Here is a 23607-nt window from a genome sequence, read left to right on the forward strand (position 1 = left end):
AATTATATAACTACTCAGTTAGTTTATTCATTATATATAGTACATTGTTTATTGCAAAATCATATTTCTACATTGCAAAGAATAATAATGTCATCACAATGAACATATAACTAATTTGAAAGAACATTTTGAAGAACTTGGATGAACAAACTACAATTTGAATCAATAGTAGGTTGACTAAAGTGAGAAATGAACAATAGTAAATTGAAACATATTTGAATTTTGAGTTTTGAAAATCAGTGGCAGTTTGGAATTTTGAAAATTTGTAAGCAACTGAATTTTGGAATAAATCGAAAAACGTTCAATCCACAATTGCAATTGTTCATTCAACATAAATAATGTGTTTATTACACTACATTTTTCATGAATGTTTATTTTGAAATTGCAAATGTGCAATCAACAATAGCGTGTGTTCATTGTATTACAATGTTCATTGGAATTAACTAAATGTTTATTGGTGTGTTTATTACACTAATTTTTTCATAAATGTTTTTTCTGAAATTGCAAATGTTCAATCAACAATAGCGTGTGTTCATTTTATTGCAATCTTCATTGGAATTAACTGGATGTTTATTGGTGTGTTTGAGGAAATATAAAGTGAGGTTGGTCCCACAATGTTCATTGCACAATTACAAATGTTCACTGTAAAACCGTGCCTACCATTCTCATGGTAGACCCATGTCTACCATCTAATTTGCGAAAAGATTTCAAGTTCAATATGTTCCAAAGTCTTCAACTTTTAATTGGATTTGAGTAATTTTCTTCAAGGAGGAAAACTAATTGGTTCAAACAAGTTGTTTAGGGCTAAACCCCAAATCTTCCTTTCTCTCTCATGAATTGCTTCACTGATTTACTGGTTTTTGAGTTGAATTCGGTCTGGTGACCATGTTGTGGTCTTTTGCTGGCGAGCTACTGGTGGTCCTTTTGCGCTGTCGCTGCTGGTGGCTCAAATGACTATAGTTGTGCAACGTTTTCTCTCTCCTCTATCATCAATCTGTTGATGCAATTTTCTCCAACATGCAACCAAAATTTGCTCCTTGTTTCTGCATCAAAGTTGTAGATCTCTTTGAGTTATTGAATTTAGGCACAAAAATCGTCCAATTCGGAGTTTAGAGCTATGAGTTATGACCTTTGCAAGTTTGGTCTTGCTGCTGCCATTTTCTTTCGAGGTCTGTTATTGTTGCTGCAGCTTCGTGGGTGCTACTGCTGTTGTTGTGTTGATGTTGGTGATCCCTTCTTCTTCTTCATTTCCATTTTTCTTGTGTGTTAGTGTTCAAATCTTTATCTTATTCTCCTTAAGTTCATAAGCATAAATTCATATTTCTATGGGTTTAATTTTATGATTCCATAAATTAATTTAGCTCTAAACCTTGGTTTTCTTAATTTTGATTTGTAGAATCAGCATGTAGTAGTGTGTTACAGTTAAAGATTGATAATCTTTCCTTCTTGTTTAATGGATTGGAACTTGTTTTGGAACTTATAATCTTAGTGAGTTTGCCAATCAGATTTTATAAATTTTATCATTCAAATTGAAATTATAATTTCATGTTTTGCAAATTGGTGTGGTAATTTCCAAAGTGTGTTTATTAGAGCCAACTTGTGATATTAATGATGGGGGGTAGATTAGTGGAATAATTTGCATACATGGGTTTGTAGTTAGTGCATAAAATTTTTTTAGAGAGTGAGCAAGTCAATCCTTAAATCTGAATTGTAATGAGAATGAATGTTTATTGTCGGTGTGTGGTGATGGTTAGAGAATGGCTATTGGAGATATGTATGTTTATAACCAAGAAGGAGATCAAGTTCATGATTCTTGGAGGTTGCATATAATCGTTCTTGAGTTTATTATGGAGTTGGATAGTATTGAGGTAACCTTTATGTTCAGCGAAATCTATTTATATGCCCGTGTTTTCGTTATATTGAATTTTAGATATCATATATCTTTATAGTCATTACCCTGGTCATAGATGCATCTTCATATATGTGGATTTGTGGAATATGATTTTGTTCTGTTATTGGAATTGTTCGGAAATATTGGTGTTTCTTGGAATATGATTTGAGTATGATAATGAGAAAATGATTTCGAAATTGTTTTAGCTGGCTTAGCTTATGAACATAAATGAATAGTCGGCAAGGTACAAGTGGAGGGAAATGATGTAGATATGAGTTAAGACCAGATAAGGTCGAATATCGTGTTATGTTATATTATGTTAAGTTTATGCCTGTACTTGCCAGCGATTTCTGTTATGTTATTAAGCTATGTCAACGATATATTTAAAAGATGAATTCTTTTCCGAACAATTACCAAGTCAGTTCTTATATGAAAAACGTTTATGAACCAAAATCGTTTTGACGGGCTGAAGTAAAGTTACTGAGCTTTCCGCTCATTTTAGTTTTTGTTTGTTTTGTATTTCTCTTCTGTAATTGCATGTTCGTGTGGGAAGCTTGGAATGGATCAAAAAGGAAGACTTTGGTTATGAAATTATAATTAGATTTGTTATTCAGAGGTTGTATTTAGGAGTAGATATCCCTATTTGAGAATAAAATATTATATTGTTTTTGGAATCGAGTATGGTATTATGTAATCTGTTATTTGGTTTTGAAGATGATTGGTTGTGGGCCCATAACCTACAAGTCTAGGATCGTTTTATAGATTATGTTTCCGCTGCGAGTGAATATAATTCGAGGTACGGTTATAAAGTGTCAATTGAGATTTATGAATGTTAAGTGTGATTAGCTAGTGTTCCGATATGGGACAAGTTTTAGGGTACGAACCGGTAAGTCCTCAATCAGTAAGCCGGTTCTAGTTCCTGCAAGAGAGAACACGTAAACTAGCCTCGGGGGTTGATCCGAGGAACGCCCCTCCGATGCCTAAGTCAGTAATGGGTAAACCGGTAGCTCTCAAGTGGAGTATGATTGTGTAAGTCAACGTACCTCATTACTCAGATCAGCGGAGTATTTATAAGGGGCCCGTCAAAGCCCGTATTCAAGTAGGACTCTGCTCCTCTTGGAATATTCATAGGCATATCCCTTTGGGATATTCTTTTATCCTGTGCTGAACTTCTATCTTTAGGCCCGTAGGCGTATGTGGATGGAAGTTGGATCAAGCCCAGGCCCTTGGAGAAAGGCCCAGTGATGGATACCGTCCAGGTATCTTAAAGGAACCTGGACGACGTGCGGGAGCACCACACTGTTCAGTTTTTTCTTCGAAAATTCTTTTGAAACAGGTGCGGGCGCACCTCTAAGTGGTGCGGGCGCACCGTTCTAAATTTTCTAAACAAATTTAGAACGGTGTGGGCGCACCATAGGCTTCTGCTTTTCTCAGAATTTCTTGTTACAATTTGGTGCGGGCGCACCAAACTCGTCTGTTTTTCTTTACCAACTCACTCCTTTTAACTCAATTTTTCATAAGAATCAAATTTCCCAATATAACTCTCATGGCTAGCTGATAAATCAAAAATCTAACTAACAACCAAAAGAAAAATAAAATAAAAGAAAGGGAAGAAAAGAAACAGGTTGCCTCCCGTGTAGCGCTTGTTTTAAGTCATTAGCTGGACTAAAAAGGATACGTTCTTCACGAGATGCGCTCGGGTGAGCGAAGGATCAAACAACCAATGGAACGAATAGCGTGATTATCATGATAAAGTTTCAATCTCTGACCATTCACCCAAAATGGATCGTTCTCCCCCAAAATCTCATAAGCTCCATAAGGGGTAGTTTTCAACACTGAGAAAGGCTCCGACCACTTGGACTTTAACTTTCCGGGGAAGAGTTTTAGTCTTGAGTTAAACAGCAAGACTTTGTCCCCAACTCGGAATTCTCTTTGCTGAATCCGATGATCATGCAATTTCTTTGTTTGCTCCTTGTATAATCTCGAGCTCTCATATGCATCAAATCGGAGTTCCTCAAGCTCAACTAACCTTTCCTTTCGAGCGTCTCCCGCCAAGTGAAGATCCATGTTAAGCTCTTTAATTGCCCACCAAGCTTTGTGCTCTAGTTCAACCGGCAAATGGCATGCTTTGCCATACACAAGACGATAGGGAGTGATGTCTATAGGGGTCTTGAAAGCCGTGCGAAGAGCCCAAAGAGCATCAACAAGCTTCAAAGACCAATCCTTTCTTGTCTTATTGACCACTCTCTCAAGGACGTTCTTTACGTCTCGATTTGAGACTTCAACTTGGCCTTGGGTTTGGGGGTGATAAGGAAGACTGACTTTGTGATTTACCCTGTACTTTTTCAAAAGTGCTTCTAGTTGCTACTTGGCGAAGTGAGAACCGCCATCACTTATCAATACTCGGGGTACTCCAAACCGAGGAAAAATGATCTTTTTCAGGAGCTTGGTCACAACCTTGTGGTCATTGGTGGGGGAGGCAATGGCTTCAACCCATTTAGTTACATAGTCGACTGCAATAAGTATGTACATATTGCCCAAAGAAGGAACAAATGGACCCATGTAGTCGCCTCTCCAAAAATCAAATGGTTCAACCTCGAGGATGTTTTGTTGAGGCATCTCATGTCTTTTTGTGAAGCCACCACTCCTTTGACATCTATCACAACTCAAAATAAAAATCCCGAGCATCCTTTTGCAATGATTGCCAAAACATACCACATTGGAGCACCTTAGCAACAGTTTTGCTTGCTCCAATGTGCCCTCCACATGCCAAGCTATGGCAAATGTTTAACACCAATGACATCTCATGATTGGACACACATCTCCTAAACACTCTAACGGCGCACTTCTTAAACAAGAGCGGGTCATCCCAATAGAACCTCGAAACTTCCTTGAAAAACCGTTTCCTTTGTTGGAAATTAAAACCATGAGGTTCAATCCCACAAGACAAATAATTCGCAAAGTCCGCGAACCATGGAATCTCATTGCTCATGATGGCGAATAGCGCTTCTTTTCTCAAATATTCTTCAATAGGGATCTCGTCGGGATCCAAGAGCTTCTCATCAAGAGGAAGGTGAGAAAGATGATCAGCTACCACATTTTCCGTCCCCTTCTTCTCTTTCATCTCAAAATCAAACTCTTGAAGAAGCAACACCCACCTAATGAGTCGAGGCTTGGCATCTTTCTTACTCATCAAATAACGGACCGCAGAATGGTCCGTATACACAACAGACTTATTACAGGTCAAGTAAGATAAGAATTTGTCAAATGCAAAGACTACAGCCAACATCTCCTTCTCTGTAGTTGCATAATTCCTTTGAGCGTCATCCAAGGTCCTACTTGCATAGGTTATCACATGTAGCCTTCCTTCCTTTAGTTTCCCAAGAAAAACACCCACTGCAAATTCACTAGCATCGCACATTAGTTCAAAAGACAAGCTCCAATCCGGAGCTTGCACAGTGGGGGGAGAAATAAGGGATTTTTTCAAAGTTTCAAAAGCCTTAATACAAGACTCATCAAACTCCAAATCTATTTGAGAAAAATCTTTGATGGAACGCCGGTAAAAAGCCGCATGTCCAAGGAAAGCACGAACTCCCATCACCGAGTTCGGTGGCAGAAGCTTCTCATTAACCGAAACCTTTGCCGAATGCACTTCAATGCCCTTCTTCGACACTTTATGTCCAAGGACAATGCCTTCCTCGACCATAAAGTGACACTTCTCCCAATTCAGGATGAGGTTCGTCTCTTGACACCTTTTCAATACACATTCAAGACTAACCAGACATGTGTCAAAAGACGAACCACACATACTAAAATCGTCCATGAACACCTCAATAGAATCCTCTAGCATGTTAGAGAAGATTGATGTCATACACCTTTGCAAAGTGGATGATGAAATAACACAAACCAAAGGGCATCCTTCGATATACGAATGTCCCATATGCACAAGTAAAAGTGGTTTTCTCTTGGTCATGCGGATGAATACGGATTTGAAAGAATCCGGAATAACCATCGAGAAAGCAAAAGTGTGAATGACGAGCAAGCCTATCCAACATTTGGTCAATGAAGGAAAGGGGGAAATGGTCCTTGCGGGTATATTTGTTCAACTTCCTGTAATCAATGCAGACTCTCCACCCAGTGACAATTCTAGTGGAGATTGTTTCTTCTTTCTCATTCTCAACTATAGTCATGCCTCCCTTTTTTGGAACCACGTGAATCGGACTCACCCATTTGCTGTCTGATATAGCGTAGATGATTCCCGCGTCACGCATTTTTATGACCTCCTTTTTTACAACCTTTTTGAGGTTAGGATTGAGTCTTCTCTGATGCCCTATGGAGGAGGCATTACTATCGATGAGATGGATACGATGCATAGCAAGAGAAGGGCTTATCCCCTTAAGGTCATCAATCGAATACCCAATGACATCTTTATATTTTTGTAATATCTCAATCAATTTTGATATAGAGATATCATCAAGACTCAAATTGACAATAACAGGATAAGTACATGCATCATCAAGAAAAACATATTTAAGAGAAGAAGGAAGGGGTTTGAACTCTACCTTTGGAGGAGGCTTAGAACACTCCTCTTTGTCATTGGATGTAGCTAGAATCTCAAATGCTTCATCTTGTGTCTCTTCAATGGTAGTGTTAAGAAGCATGGAGAATTCTTTCACCTCTTCCATGTCCAAGCTAGGGACTTCGGTAAGAGAAGCATACAACTCATCCCCTGTGTAAACCACACTCACGACATCCTCTATCTCATCCTCCACTAGACTTACCCGGCAAATTCTCTCCATCATATGCCTCTTCAAAGTCTTAGAGAACTCAAATACAACCCGCTCATTAGCAACCTCAACCATGATGGTATCACTTTTTCAGTTTATCACGGCACCCAATGTCTTTCGAGCATCTCTACCAAAGATAAGAGGAGTCTTCGGATCTTCTTCCATATCCATTACTACAAAATCACATGGCACAATTACATGCCCAACTTGAATTGGTATATCCTCCAACTCACCATAAGAGACTCTCACAGTGCGGTCCGCCAATTGAATCGTTTTTCGCGAAGGATGAAGAGGAAATTTAAGGTGCTTAGCAATAGATAGCGGTATCAAATTGACACTCGCTCCTAAGTCGGCCAATGCACCCTTAGGCTCTAAATCATCTATCTTCACCGGCAAGGTGAAACTCCTGGGGTCCCTTTGCTTCTTGGGCATGGTTCCTTGCACAAGAGCACTCACTTGGTAGGGTAGGGTAGGGTGATAAGCTCATTTTCAAGTTTGCAATTGTTGGAGAGAATCTCCTTCAAGAACTTAGCATAAGCCGGAATTTGAGACATAACCTCAAAAAAGGGAATGTTGATTTGTAGGCTCTTCATCACGTTGAGGAATTTAGTGAACTTGTCACTCAATTTTCTCTCAACCAACCTTTGAGGATAGGAAACCGGAGGCAATGGAGTTTTATCACCAACTTGGACTTGTGGCTCATCTTTTTACACAACTTCTTCTTTCTCACTTTCCTCAACTTCATCCTCCTTCTCAACAACCTCAACTTCTTCTTCCTTCTCTAACTCCCCATTAGGCATCTTAGGACCCTCATAACTTGTTCCCGACCTCATATGGATGGCTTTGGCTTGAAGGAGGTTGGGGTTAGGGATGGGTTGGCCCGTAAGTTGATTTGTGGGAGTTGAGGGATCCTTCTCGGCTACTTGGACGATTTGGGTTTCAAGCATTTTGTTATGGGCTTGTAGCTCTTGAAACCTTTGCTCATAGTTTTGGAGAATTTGGTTCATGGATTGGAGTTGTTGGAGAATTTGGAGAGAGGTTGGATCGTGGGATGGAACGGGTTCGGGATTTTGCTTGGGGAATGGAGTATTAGGGGGAGGTTTTTGGGTATTGGCTCTTTGATGTGGAGCTTGGTAAATGTTGGACCCTTGTGAGGATGAACCCGTTGGTTATATTCATTATATCCTTGCACATACCCTTGGTTTTGAGCTTGGTTGTACCCTTGTTGAGGTTAGTTGAAGTCTTGTTGAGGTTGGTGGAAGCCTTGGGTGTAGTTTTGTTAAGGTTGTCTCTAACCGCGTTGTTGATTGCTTCTATACCATTGGTTCCCTTGATATCCATCTCCTCTAAAATTTATCGCCGCCACATGCTCCGAATGAGTACCTCCACAATAATAAGTTTCATGGTTAGTACCACCACAGATATCACAAGAAAAAGAATTTACCTGCGAAGGATTAGATGAGGCGAGATTTTTCTTTGAAAGCTTCTTGTCAAGTTGGTCCATCAAATTCAAACTTCCCCCGCTTCTTGGGTTGAACACCTCTTTGTCCTCACCCCATGAATAGTTTTTGATCACTTCCTCTATAGTGGACTCAATTTGATCTTGCGGGATCATAGAAAGTTGACCTCCCGCTCCAGCATCAAGGTTGGCACATGATATAGGATCAAGCTCATCATAGAAAAACCGCATGAGGAGGTTTTTATTGAACTCATGAGGAGGACATGAACGGATCATCTCCTTAAACCGCTCCCAAGCTTCCGCAAGTCTCTTATCACTCTCTTGCTCATATGAGGATATCTTCCTCCTTGTGTTTGTTGTCTTCCACTCCGGGAAGTATTTCTTCAAAAAAACGATTGTGACTTCTTCCCATGTAGTGAGGGAATTAGCAGGCAAGCTCTTGAGCCATGATTTTTCCTTTCCGGTAAGAGAAGATCGGAACAAATGCATCTTGATATAGTCCGAGAAGACGTCATTTGTTGTTATCATAGCACAGATCTCAAGAAACCTATCAAGATGGTCAAGAGGATCCTCATCCGACACCCCCACAAAATTGCTCTACTTTCACCATCCGAGTATACTGAGGATGAATGTTAAAATTTATAGTGGTGGTGGGGAGTCGAATACCACCTTGAAGAACATAGGAACCCCGATTTTCGAAATCCCTAAAGAGTTGTGGATTTGCTTCACCCATTTCTGCTTCAACTTCACTTGTTGTACTTGAGACTGGTGAAGATGGCTCGGAACCCAAAGACAAATCTTCCAAATTTTTCCGAAGCTTTTTTCGCAATGTACGGTCAATTTCAGGATCTAAAAGCAAAGTGGGTGAAGCGTGAGCTCTTCTTCTCATGTAACACAACAAAGCTAAGTAGATGATTAGCAAATAACAACCACAATCAAAAAGAAAATAAAAGAAAAATCAACTAAGCAAGCTAAACTTAAATAAACTTCAATGAATAGCACAATGTCCCGGCAACGGTGCCATTTTGATAATAGGTTTTTAGTGTGTCGTTAAGACACCAAAAATCACTTTCCAAACAATATTTGTAAAACCTAACACGCGATTACTAAGAATGTAGTAAAGGCAAGTCAAGGGTTGATCCACAGGGAAAAAGGGATTAATTAAAGTCTATCAAGTTTAGAATACCTAATTGAAGGGTATTTGGGGGTTTGAAATGATTTGTTAACAACCACTATCTAATATCAAACAACTATCAAATAAAGCGAATTAAAATATCAAATAGGAAGACACTAGAGTTAAGGTTACTAGTATGTATAAGAATGGATAATGAATGTTAATGCGATTGTGAAGTAACGGAGATGATTATGCAAGGTTTAATTTTTCTCTAAAATACTCGTGTCCTCTCTTGAATGGTCCTCAAGAATAATCACCACTAGTAGAATAAATGCTTATTCCTGCGGTCAAAAAGTGGCATATTGCTGCGATTTTGGGCGTGCAGCAATTAAGGGGGCAGCAATAGGTAATAATAATATTGTTGCGGTTTAAAACCGCAGCAATATCTACAAATATTGCTGCGGTTTTTAGGCCAAACCGCAACAATATTATTATGTATTATCTATTTAACAGATAGTATTGCTGCGGTTTTGGGCCAAAACCGCAGCAATAGGTCCTGGTAACCAAAAAATTTTTTTTTTTTTTTTTTTGCATTTTGCAGTCACATTTGAAAGATTAAAATCAGGCAACAAACCCATTCACTATCCACCAATTCGCAAATGAACTTAAAATAAAATGACATATGAATCTCTAATATATAAAAATAAAAAAGCTAGTACGTAAATAATACCAAAAAATTAGAAAGTAAAATAAAAAAACAAGAATTAGAACTAAATAACTAATTACTGAAAAAATATATGAAAAAAACAAGAAACTAAAAATAAAAAAAAATCCTAAAATAAAACTGAAATTAAGAAACTAAAAGATCGCCCAAGAGCTCGAAGAAACTCGCGACCTACTGCGATGATCGGCGCCAAGAACACCAGCGAGTGTTGACGAAGAGCCACGAGCCACGAGTGTTGACAAAGAGCCACGAGCCACGAGTGTTGCAAGGACGAACAGGAGATCGACGAAGAACGAACCACGTTTCGACGAACAACGAACCAGATTTCGACGAAGAACGAACCAGATTCCGAACGTAGGATGAACGACCGACTAAAGAACGAACGAAGGATGAACGGCCGACGAAAGAACGAACGAACGATGAACGACCGACGAAATAACTAACGAACGAAGGGCGTGAGAAAAGAAAACCCTAAATATTTTGGGCAGCGTTTTTTGAGTTTCAGTGGAACGAAAGAATGGTCGACGAAGGACGAACTAACGACTGGAAGAGATAGAGAAGGAAGCGCCGGTGTGAGTCGTTGAGAACGGCCGACGAAGGACCGATGAGATGAGAGGTTGAGAGAAGGGTGAGGTTGAGAGGAAGTAAAACGGCGTGTGAGAAGTTGAGAGTATGAAAGAATGAGATTGAAAAAACCCTACCTGATACACGCATAGTTTATACTTTTTAAAAAAAAATATTTTTTAATGATATTGCTGCGGTCCTACGTGGAAACCGCAACAATATTAGCTGTACAGGGCCCCACATGCTTTTAAAATGATAATCGTTTGACAATATTGCTGCGGTTTTGGGAGGGAACCGCATCAATTTTTTTATTTCTTTTTGCGTGTTATATTGCTGCGTATAGGTAAAACCGCAGCAATATCACCGCAGCAAATAGCATTTTTTCTACTAGTGCACTTAATCAATCAACTAAATTCTCTCTCTAATGGTCTTTAGTCAATTGATTAAGAGATTCGATAAATTCGAAAAACCCCTAATAAAGGATCCCCTTGATTTCTACCCAATATATTGGCCTAGAAATTAAGTCGATTCTTGGAGATGATGAAAGAGTTCAAAATTCGATTTAAGAACATTTGAATTCAAAATACCAAAGTATAAATGTGATCAATATCTATCCTAAGGTCTCAAAACACCAAGATCAATGCATAAACTTCTTTAATACATCACAATCACATCAACAAAACATTTAAAACCCTAATCCGTACTTTCACCCTAACCCTTGATTAAAAAACTACTCACTAATCATGGATTCTAAGCAATTAAACATAAAATCTATGACTAATCTAAGGCTAAACATGATTAAGGGATAATTGAACTAATAGAAATAACAAGTATGAAACTATGAGAATGAAGATCTAAAAGTAACTAAGAACAAGAACAAACACGAAAAGAATGAAATAAAAACTGAAACTTCAAATTAAATTGAATGAAAAGTACCTTGAATGTTATGGGAATCACAAACTATGATTAATTAATCTCAAATTTCGATAAAACTAAAGTGTTTATCTCTCTAGTATAAAACCTAGCAAATACTCTATAAACTCTAGAACAAAGCATAAGTTAAAACTAAAAACAAAACTATCGTTTTTAATGAAGGCTCGATTTTTTTTCTTTCTGGAAACAAAGGGTGCGGGCGCACCTCACCCTTCTGCCTCAAACTTGGGATTTCTCGTCAAATAGTGCGGACACACGTTTGTTATGGTGTGGGCGCACCAATGTGGTGCGGGCGCACCTTATGTCTGGTGCGCGCGCACCATGACTGTCTGTGTTTTGTCCTCTGAATCTGCTAAAGGTGCGGGTGCATCGCTTGTATGTGCGGGCGCACCATTGTGTGCGGGCGTCTCCTCAAGCTCCCTCGGTTTCTCTAGCTCATTCCTTAAGCCATATGTCACAATACTCGGCCACGAAAAGGGTCATACTTACACTGAAAACACGAGAAAACATGGTGAAAGCATATGTACTAGAAATTCGATAAAAATAGATCGAAAATCTAGCAAAATGTCACTATGATCAATCAATGATCAAGTGAAGAAGTAGAAAGGGAAATGAGGAGAAACGAGTGGAGAAAAGAGAATAAAGAGGATCAAAATAAACCAGAAGGAGGTCATAAAGTGCGTTAGAAATGCACTTATCAGGGTGGGTTAGGGTTCGGGGCCGGTTAGGATTAGGTTTAGGCTTTAGGGGGTTAGGGGTTAATAATGTCAAAATTGTAAATAATGTTAACGGCGACTTAATGTCCGTTACCAAAAAAGGGAATTTAGTTCATATTTGAAAAGTCATGGGTATATGGTGAATATCTGAAGCAATGAGGGTATATGGTGAATTTCTTGATTTGTCTGGGGTATTTGGTGAAATGACCATAAATTTTTGTATCATACAACCTTTTTTAAATTCATAAATGATAAATTTTTTCGTTGATCGAGAAAGAAAACTAAGAGAAGCATTGGAATGGTCTTAATCCCCAAATATCCCGACAATAAAAATAAAAAAGGAGAAAAATACGATTGAAATATTTATGAATTCGATTGAGTTTCCAGTACTTGATCGATAGCCCAAAATTCAGTTATTTCAACTAAATCAAATGATCTTTCAAATTGGTCCAGACTCTCTAGTTTATGATCGCTTCTCTATGGTACTAGTTTTTGCTTCCTCGATTTTTATTCATTAATAGGTTCGCGATTCGAATTTGATCGTTATGTACTGTTACCAAGATTCAGTGTCTCTACAACAAAACACCACCTAAAGCATCCCGTTGGATATTACGAGCTACAACCTTCAAGCAAACAAAAAGAAGTAAAAGAGCACAGAATAATACAGCTAGAAGCTTCGCCACGACACAAAAAAACCTTTTCCCCGGGCCCAACCGAAGATACCTTCTTGTAACCCATCACGAGGGGAAAGAAGAACACCACTGAAACATAATAGGCTCCCTAATCTTCCAAAAAAAGTCCTAACTTACTAACTAGAAAACAACTGTGAGGTCCACCGGCATGGAAGCAGGAGAGGCGCCTGTTTCCCGCAACCAAGTAGCAAAACCTAACCCGATGTCGACGAACAAACCTCCACCGTCACAGTTGCCCAAAGGACGCCTTGATGCTGGAGACCGGCTTCGCTGACCCGATGTAAAGTTCTAGTGATACGATGGCCAACCGTAGATGGAAAGAGAAAGATGAATTGGAGAGGCTAATAAAAAGATTCCAACTGAGGATAAGATGAAATGGCCAACAAAAGACTAATTAGCCATAGAAGAGGATGTAAGAGATTATATCTAAGGGGAAAGAGAGAGCGAGGAGGGCGGCAACTAGGGTGAATTTCTGATTTTTGGGGCGTAGGATTTTTAGAGAAAAGGGGGAGTCTCTGTCCATAGAAACTTTTATGAAACATTTTTCGAGATGTAGAATGATAATTATAAAGTTAATTTGATGAATGGTGTAGATCTAAATTAAAAATGAATAATTCAAATTACGCTAGATAATGGTGGCTATAATTTTATTGTAGCCATTGTAAAATTATCCTATATATATGTAAAGTTTTATTGAATAATATTTGATAGTCGATACTACCAACCATATCTATACTATTATCTAAAGCAGAAGAAAAAAAGCTGACGTGTCAAGCTCACATTAACCAAGCAATTCTAGAGTGTCCACGTGGCAATGCATATTATTTTGGCCGAAAATTTAATGAAAATTGCAAAGGAATTCGGAAATTAATTGATTCATTTTTTAAATTAGGCAATTAGTATCATGATCTCATAAGAGATTTCCGGAAATCAAGGATATTCCATTCATATATTAATGTGATTGAGAGTTAATTATGGGTACAATTTCGTAATTCAAAATTCAATGTAATATTAGTGTTGGCTGAATTTTTTTTTTTGCCTTTTTGAAAGTTTACGAATATTTTACTAATCAACTAAATACGGGAAGTAATTTAAATTATCAATCAATCTTAATTATTGCCTCGCTTAATGGTAATTGTCAATCAATGAGTTAATTTAAATTGATACTTTTCGAAATTATATTACTAATCAATCAATCAATAGTTATTCTGATTGTCAATCAACCATAATTAGCTAGATACCGTATTTTCAAAAAAAAAAAAAAACGGAAGATTTTTCAGTATAAATAGTGTCGTTTTCTCTTCAAACATCCCAACTCAATTTCGGACTTTCAATTTGCATATTGATGTCAACTTCTTCCTCTACTTCTACATCAATATTATGTTCTCCCCCAAACATAATGGAAACCGAAAATCCATCAAAAAAATGGCCCGCTAAAGTTGAATATTCGAATTTCTTAGATGTTGAATCTATGGTTTTAACACTCTTCCGTGGAGGCCATCTTTATTTCCACAATGTGTCCAGTATGTTTACATATGATTTTAATAAAAGCAATGAAGTTTGGGCTTATGTTGAAGACGTTTGGACAACAATACATGGTTATCGTCCATATTTTGATTATTCGAATATGATGTTATATGATCTACAATGCATTCCATCAAGAGCTTACAAGATTGATTGATTGAAGATTTTTTTTAAAACAACATGGAATGTTGTGGCGTTAACAACAATGTATTAGTTGATTATCTATCAATCGATTAAAACGTAGTAATTAAAGTTTGATTGTAATTGTCATTACCATTTTAATTATCGATAACCTTATTTAATTTCTTTTGGTTCATATTTTTTTTTAGTACGTAGTTGTAATAATATGATTTACATATCTTTATGCGCTTTATTTATGTACTTATTTATTTTGTTGTCATGTCATTATCAAATTATTAAGTTCTTTGTCTAATGTATTGATTTTGATGATTCATTGATATATCAATTCAAATACTTTGACCTATATAAAATCCCCACCATCTTTTCAATCAAAACAATGACCTACTAGATTTAATGCAAAAGTCACATTGAATGGCAATATATTTTGTACTCAACTACATATCCATCTCTTTATATATATTCTCCACCATCATACAACTTATATTTATCCGAAGTTTTATATGTCCTATTTAATTAAGCCACTAAACAAATTGTGTTTTATTTAACCATAACTAATTCGAATTTCATAAAAAATATGTTTAAATAATTCAAAGATACCGGACATGTTTAGTTTTGGTATTTATTGAATCATCAATATTATTTATAAAGTTACCTTATTATATGTATAGTATAATAAAAGATATATGTCGGTTTTTAAAATAAGGAATGTTTTCCTATTAACTTGATACGTTTAGTATGGCAATTTTTTGTGGTTTATATATATATATATATAATATATATATATATATATATTATATATATATATATATATATATATATAGGTGTATTGTTTCGAATAATACATTCAAATATCTCATATCTTCTTTAGCAATGAAGAGAAAATCCGAAAAAAAGAAGAACTCATCTGCAATGAGAAAAAAGTCTCAATGTAGGCGTAATATTTTTGAAAGTTTACCTATTGAAATAACAATTAATATTCTTGGACGTGTTGCTTCACAAGTACCATTCAGTTTGATGTGTTGCAAATTAAGGTATTTCTAAATAATAACATATTTTTTTAATGTGTTAGTTCATGTGAAAACGTACTTAATGGTTATTTATTGTTTTATCAGTTGTAAGATTCTGAATACACTATCAAAGGATGAACATGTGATGAAGAAAGTTTACGTTGAATTTTTAATTAATGGTGGAGAGTTGGTGAATAGTAATGCCAAGTTATTTTTCTCGAAATGCCTTGAAGTGAAAAATCCTGCTGCACTGGTTCGTCTTGGATTAGTAAGTCACTTTATTGTATATATATCTTTATTTAGTTAATTTCATATTAATGTTACATTATGATATAACGTTTATAATATTAATAGATAAAAGATCAATATTTAATAACATTGTTTGCTAAAAGTTTTTATTAATTATTTTACGAATTAAAATTAAAATAAATTAAATTTAAAAATCAAATCGTTTGTGAAGCGTTTTTATTATTTTGTTTACGAATTAAAATTAAAATTAATTAATTTTAAAAATCAATTCGTTTGTTAAAAGTTTTTATTATCTATTTTACGAATGACAATTAAAATAAATTAACTTTATACGAAACAAGCATATAAACTGATGCACAATTTAAATAAAATTCATTGGCTTATTAATTATATGTTTTTAATATTGTTAAAATAAACTTTTTATTTCCTTATATGTTTTTATGCAGATCCAAATTTTTGAAGAAAAACAATATGACACTGGATTTTGGACTTTGATCGAGGCCACCAAAGTTGGAGACACTATGGCATGTTACTTGCTAGGCCTAATTTGGCTATCATCAAATTACCCGAATTATATAAAGCTTGGTCATGATAAGCTAAAAAAAACATTTCGAGACTAAATATGGCGAATATTATTGAATGTAGAGATATCTTTAAAAGAATGTTACGGACGATAAGGATTAGACACAACGAGAATTTTGCAAAGGAGCCACCATTTGTTTGTCAAAACAACAATAAGGATCATATGAAGGGCAACATGTGGGCTCTACATGATTACTATAATGTTGCTAATGCTTATAGTAGATTGAAGTGTTATGATTGCAAGTGTGATAGAGAAGTTAGATTTTTCTTCACTAGCTTGAAGGGTTGAAAAACATTTATTGCTTTATATAATTTTTATTAATCAATGTTGTCATTTTTAATAATTATGAATAAAATTTTATATCCAATACTGTCTACTTTTATATTATCTATATATTTTTTTTTGTCAGATTAATGTTATTAGTATTTTATTGTTAGATAATATTTTTTATATAGTTGCAAGCCACTCAATATTATTTGTGAGTTATCAATATAAAAAAATAATTGGCTATGTGGTGTCCGAATTCTTAAAGTTTTCGGTTTTTTTGAAATGTTAATTAGGGGTGATTGAGGTAATTATTGATGATTGGCATAAATTGTGGAATAAAAAAAGGCAAGTTCGGATTCTAAAATCTCCAATTATGATATTTATTGTCCGAATTTTTTTTTTCTATAATGTCATGTACATACGTTTTTTCCTATATACTTTATATATGGTAATGAAATCAAAATATCAATCAAGGATGATTTATAGTTAATTGTCAATCAACCTTAATTTCGGCCTGTCAACTATTGAATTTTTTAAAAAATGCCGAGATTAGTTACATTATAGATAGCTCCCTTTAAGTATAAATAGGACCGAATTTTCATTCACGAATACAATAATTTGTTGTGCTTTCAACAATTAGTATCATGCCAACTTCCTCCTCTACCTCAAAACCAATACAATGTCCTCCACAAAATATTTTAAAATCTCATATTCGAAAGGAAAAATGGCCCACTAAAATTGACTATTCTAATTTTCTTGATGTGAAATCTATGGTTTTAACACTATTTCGTGGAGGGCGTTTATATTTCCACGATGTGTCGAGTATGTTCACTTTTCATATCAATAGAAGCAACGAAGTTTGGGCTTATGTTGAAGATCAATACAACAATAGATGGTTATCGTCCATATTTTGATTTTTGGAATATGATGATTTATGATCTACAATGCCATCCTCCTAGGGCTTACAAAGTTGATGATGACTATTTTGAAGACATTGATTTAAATAATACGGATTGTAGTCGTATCAGTAATAAAGTTTTACTCGATTATATTTGTAATGAAACGACCCATGTAGAGTTGAACAATAGTAATTTTTAGTGTTGTTTTCTATTGTTTTTATTTTTATTATGTTCAAGCTCTTAATAATGTCGAATTATGGAATTATAATAAAGTAATGGTATATTATTTAATACTTTGTGCACCTTTGACTATGTTATTTGTTGGTCTAAAGTCAATACCTATCAAGGTACCTATCATAGTTAATTGCATTGCCTTACTTGCAATAAATTAAACCTAGAAAATCGGTTCTACTTGGCCTATATAAAGATCTATTTGGTATTTCTATGTTCATCCCATCACCTCCCAAAAAACGATTTCTTTCATTCTTCAAAAAACTCCTTATTTCATTTTACATTTCATTGGTTGTAAGTATAAGATATAGAAATTATCATCTTCTAATGGATCCAAAATGTCTCAAAGATGTGAAGGAAGTTAACAATGTTATGTTCGAATTCTTGGACCAGTGGTCCATGGTTGATGATAAACTAACTAAATGTCTTCAAAATTTAAATAAAATAGAAGAAGAAGAAGAAGAAAGTGAGGATGCTATGGGTTATATTGCTATGATAATATCATTTCGTAATGCTATTGAACTTGCTACCAAAGAGGCAAAGTGCACCGTTGAGTATTTGGATTCTCTTATTAAAAAGTGAATTGTTTATGAAGAACTATTTGGTAGGTAATACTAAGTTATCTAGCAAAAAATATTAACCTATGTTTGTATTATTTGTAGTTGTTTAGAATATTAGTTTCGTATTTTCAATGTCTAAGTTATTAAGTGCAATTAGTTATTATGATATATTTTATGTTCGGTTATGTTAGAATGTTTTGTATTATTCGTAGTTGTTTAGAATGTTTGTTTTTATTTTTAATGTTCTAATCTATTTAGGTGCAATGAGTATTTATGATAATATATATATATATATATATATATATATATATATAGGAAAATTTGTCAAAAAGCACCTTTTATAATCACTTTTTTGTGAGAAACCACCTTTTAAAAAAATTTGGTTAATTAGCCACCTTTTTTGTTCTTTTTTTGTTGGAAGCCACCACTTGCCGGAATCCGGCGTTGACCTTGATTTTCTGGCGTTGACCATCAGATTTTCGCCATTTTTCCCCCTTTATCTTTCTCCCCCTCCCCACTCGCATCCCCGGCAACCCCCCCTCCCCCCTCGCATCCTCGGCAACCCCCTCCTCCCTCGCAACTCGCCGACAAACACCCCCCACGACCATCCCCACCCTCCCAGCCCTAAGCCCATCACCTCCCTCGCATCCCCCGACATCTTAGGTGGAAGAAATGGCGAAAAATCTGGAAAAAAATGGCGAAAATTTGATGGTCAACGCCGGAAAATCAAGGTCAACGCCGGATTCCGGCAAGTGGTGGCTTCCAACAAAAAAAAGAACAAAAAAGGTGGCTAATTAACCAAATTTTTTTAAAAGGTGGTTTCTCACAAAAAAGTGATTATAAAAGGTGGTTTCTGACAAATTTTCCATATATATATATATATATATTATTCGGTTATATATTATTTCATGTATAATATGCATATTATAAATTGTTATAATATAAGTAGTTACGTACTAATCACGCTTTTTAATAAAAATATATATATATAGTTGTTTTCTTTTTGTTTTCGGATTTTGCATTGATTATTAACTTATGGTGAAAACCATCAAATTCGTTTAATATTGAAAATATAAATTAATGTTAATTGATATAAGATTTATTAATTAATCGAGTTCAATCTCACAACATATAACAAAAACGTTTTTTAGGATATTTCTCATGGTTGGATTATATTATTAGTCCATGCAATACATTAAATTATGAATTACCAACCAATGCATGCAAAACATTAAATATGAACTACCACCTAATGCATGCAATTCATTAAATGATGTTTTCATGCCTATAAAATGCATAATACTAAACCGGTTTTTTGCACAACCAAACTAAACAAAAAAAACACGTTCAAAAAATTGTCTAATATTGGTAGCCATCTACTTTCTGAAAAAACGGAATTACTCTATTAGATGGATCCTAAAATTGCTGAACATGTCAATGATATTAATGATGCTATGATAGAATTATTTGAAGCATGGTCTGTCATTCATGAGCAGATTGCAAATTCTCTAAAAGCACTAGAGAAATTAGAAGAAGAAGATCTAGAAACCATGGGTTATGTTGGTATGATTATCTCCTTTCGTAATAAGATTGAACTTGCAACAACAGAAGCAAGGAGAACAGTTCAGTATTTGGATGATCTAATAAATCAGTAATGTAATTAAAGGTGTTGGGATCAAAAAATGAGATTATGTATTGAATAACATAGCTACTATCCTTTCTAATCTCATATTTTTATTTGAAGTTACTAATTTTATTATTCTAGCAATTATGTATTAGTTGTCATTTTCAACCTTGACTCCAATTGGTCAATGATTATAAATGCCATACCAACTTATATCAAACATTCATTATATGTTCCTCAATATTTCGTTTTTTATAATTACAAATGAGGTTTTTTTTTAAGAATATATATATATATATATATATATATATATATATATATATATATGAAGATCCGAAAATTATTGAGGGACATAACATATTTCCTTAATAACTAATGTTGCTTCCAACATATTCAATGCAAAAAAAAAAAGTTTTGGTCAAATCTAGCTAATGTGTACTTCATGCAACAATGTCATTTTCAATATTGACCACACTTTGTCAATCCTTATCAATTCATATCTACTTCCACCAATATGTAATAAATTGCCTTAATCATAATAATTCGGCCAACCTATTATAAATAAGGTAAATTTGCTAATTTTTTTACTAAACATCTCCTAAAAATTACCACTTAACCTATTCGTTTAATATGGAAAAATATATCATTCTATATTATTTAAATTTTGAATTACTTAAATTATATAATCATGTTCAATTTCATAACATCTATCAAAATCATTCCTAATATGAATAAACGAAATTTTTTGGATTGACTAAATCATACTTTCGTTTTCAATGGAAAAAATCAATTATTCTAATTCAAACTTTAATTAATTTAAGTAGTTAATCACGTTCAATTTCATAACATATATAAAAATCATTCCTAAATAGATACGTGATTTTGGGGATTGACTAACTTTAAATTTAATATGGAAAGTATTTTGAAGTATAATGTTTGTTTCATACGGAAAATATCAATTAATATTATTTAAACTTTGAATTACTTAAATTATATAATCAAGTTCAATTTCATAACATATATCAAAATCATTCCTAATTATATAACGTATTTTGGGGATTACTCCATTTATGTTATGAACGAAATTATTTTGTACTCTCATATACGTTTAATATGGAAAATTAATTAATCGTATTAATTATGTAAGGTTTTCTATAATAAGCTTATTATTTTTATTCCCCTTACACACTATAAAAATTATATTATTTAAAAAACGTGTACATTAATTTTGTAATAGTATGATGAATGACTATTTTTCTTTAGACTCACCTTTCTTCACCAAAAGTTATAAAGACTTGGCATCCAAAAGTGGAACATTCTAATTTTTTTGATCATCAAGGTATGTTACTAACAATGTTTCGTTCCGGTGATATTAAATCTTATAAAGTTGGCAAGAATGTTACGAATCCTGAAGGGTTGTATTCAGATGATTGGAATATGACGGAGTATGTGTTCTCACAATCAGAGATTCTAGGATTTATATTGATCTAGAATATATGATACTACATTTCCTTCATTGCAATCCTCCACGAGCTCATTACGTATGTCGATATCCAATTGAAGAAATCAACATGAACGATGGTGGTGTAATACCAACTAAGAAGCATATTGTTGGATTATTTATCAAATTAAAGTGTTTAGTTGAATTTTGTTTTTTACGTTGTATTATCTTTAATTACGTAATATTGTTCATCTAAATTTCAATGGAATAAGAAGTTACGTTTATGTTTCTATTTATGTTTTACTACATTTATATTAGTTGTCATTATAAAATTTGACTCCAATTGGTCAATGCTTATAAATGTCATACCAACTTATAACAAACATTTATTATATGTCACTCAACAAATTCGTTTTTTATGAGGCTTTTTTTAAAAAAATATATATATATATATATATATATGAACATCCGAAAAAATTATTTAATTGTTCCTTAGTAATAACTTTTCCTTCCAACTTATTCAATGCAAATATACATAATGTGTAGTTCATGCAATAATGTCATTTTCAATTTTGACCACACTTGGTCAATCCTTATCAATTCATATCTACTTCCACCAACATGTATTAAATTGCATAAGCCATGAATTTCGGCCAACCCCACTATAAATAAGGTAAGTTTTTGAAATTTTGTTACTTATACATTTCCTAAAAATTACCATTTCACCTATTATTATCAAACTTTTCCAATTTAACCACATCATACTAATGGATCCTAAAATAGCTAAGCATATAGTAGAAGTTATGGAGGCTACTTTCCAATTCTTAGAGTATTGGTCGACAATTGATCAAAAACTTTCTAATGCAGTTTATAAATTACGTAAATTAGAAGAGTATGAAGGGATGGAAACAATGAGTTATATGAGGCAAATTACATATTTTCGCAACCAAATTGAACTTGCTTCTCAAGAAGCAAGGAGTATTGTTGAATATTATCGTGATGAATTGGAGAGAGGTGATGATTGAAGTTGGTGTTTTACAATCTATGATTAATTAAGAGTTTGATATCTCTAATGTAGTCATTTTCATCATTTGTAATTGATGTTTATTTTAGTTGTGTGTTATGTTTTATTTGATTATGTATTTTGTTATGAGTTAAAATGCACTAGATTTGTTCTTAGACTACCTTATTGTATCTTTCTTACCATCAATGTAAAATATGTTTCCAAGTTTAAATTTATTGTTCTTATACTACTTGACAATTACGAATTTTTACTATATATGATTAAATATTTATTAACAAATATTGTTATTTATTAATGACAATTTAAGTCATTTATGATATGAAAATATAAATTTTTACACATTAAACGGATTTATTTATGAAATATGTATATCACGATTTTATGAATAATTAAATAAACACTTCATATTATAAGTGTGTGTTCGTTTATTATTTGTTGTTTGTATTTATCCATGAAAAAATTGCACTATTTTTATGGCAATTTGTTATTATCAATCTAAACATTTCATCTACGATTCGATTGTCGTTATCCTAAATAAATCAATCAAATAAGATTGGTTTTAGAGATTCATTCCACGAAAATTATATATTTATATTATTATATTATATATTATATTATATATATATAATATATATAATATTATATATATATTATATTATAATAATATAAACAAATATCAAATAAAATTCAAAATTCTTTATACTTTGTTCAACTTTAATAATACGTTTTGTTCGAACCTCATATAAACAATTATGAGTCTTTTCATTACAAGTAAGAATGATTATTCTTCAAAGATCATATATTACGCTTGGATACAATATACGATAACACAGTAGAAAAGGTTAATCATATAGTAGGTAATATATATAATTTTTATTCTTTTTATAAAGTATTATAAAATTTTTGTTATTAAATTGTCTTTTCATTTCGTTTTAGATATATTTGGAATTATCGTTTCATTTCGCGTACGAGAGTTAATAGTTATGGATGAAAGGTATTGTATTTATATTTGCATTAAGTCTTATATATGTTATATTAGTTTGAAATGTATTCATATTAATTCCTCTTTGTACATATTGTTCAGTTATATAGCTATGAAGATCAAACTTACTACTCAATTAATTGAAGAACATGAAAGTATAGATGAACCTATTTGTATTATAGGATGTGCCTTAGC

The 23607-nt window shown here is 33.7% G+C and overlaps 1 protein-coding gene and 1 non-coding gene across 2 annotated transcripts; one reads left to right on the forward strand and one right to left on the reverse strand.

Annotated features, from left to right (window-relative positions):
• Nucleotides 1-3574: 3574 nt before the first annotated feature.
• On the reverse strand, nt 3575-6753 carry LOC104901600 (uncharacterized). The gene is made up of 5 exons (XM_048635487.1): nt 6474-6753; nt 5399-5584; nt 5097-5287; nt 4607-5015; nt 3575-4017 (listed from the first exon to the last, which is right to left on the reverse strand). The coding sequence occupies exons 1-5, from the start codon at nt 6751-6753 to the stop codon at nt 3575-3577; spliced, it is 1509 nt and encodes a 502-aa protein (XP_048491444.1).
• Nucleotides 6754-8384: 1631 nt separating this feature from the next.
• On the forward strand, nt 8385-8491 carry LOC125492992 (small nucleolar RNA R71). Its single transcript, XR_007269377.1, has one exon. It is a non-coding gene; the product is annotated as a small nucleolar RNA R71 (small nucleolar RNA).
• The last annotated feature ends 15116 nt before the right edge of the window (nt 8492-23607 follow it).

This window comes from Beta vulgaris, chromosome 8 (genome assembly GCF_026745355.1).
Source record: "Beta vulgaris subsp. vulgaris cultivar EL10 chromosome 8, EL10.2, whole genome shotgun sequence".
Taxonomy (NCBI): Eukaryota; Viridiplantae; Streptophyta; class Magnoliopsida; order Caryophyllales; family Amaranthaceae; genus Beta; species Beta vulgaris.

What these genes read in the sequence shown, in the direction of transcription:
- LOC104901600 (XM_048635487.1), bottom strand. Translation starts at nt 6,753, where the DNA reads ATGGTTGAGGTTGCTAATGAGCGGGTTGTATTTGAGTTCTCTAAGACT. An exon ending in TTTGGAGTTTGATGAGTCTT is followed by an intron (nt 5,288 to 5,398) that starts GTATTAAGGCTT and finishes GTGAATTTGCAG; the next exon opens with TGGGTGTTTTTCTTGGGAAA. An exon ending in TGCTAAGGTGCTCCAATGTG is followed by an intron (nt 4,018 to 4,606) that starts GTATGTTTTGGC and finishes TGTATGGCAAAG; the next exon opens with CATGCCATTTGCCGGTTGAA.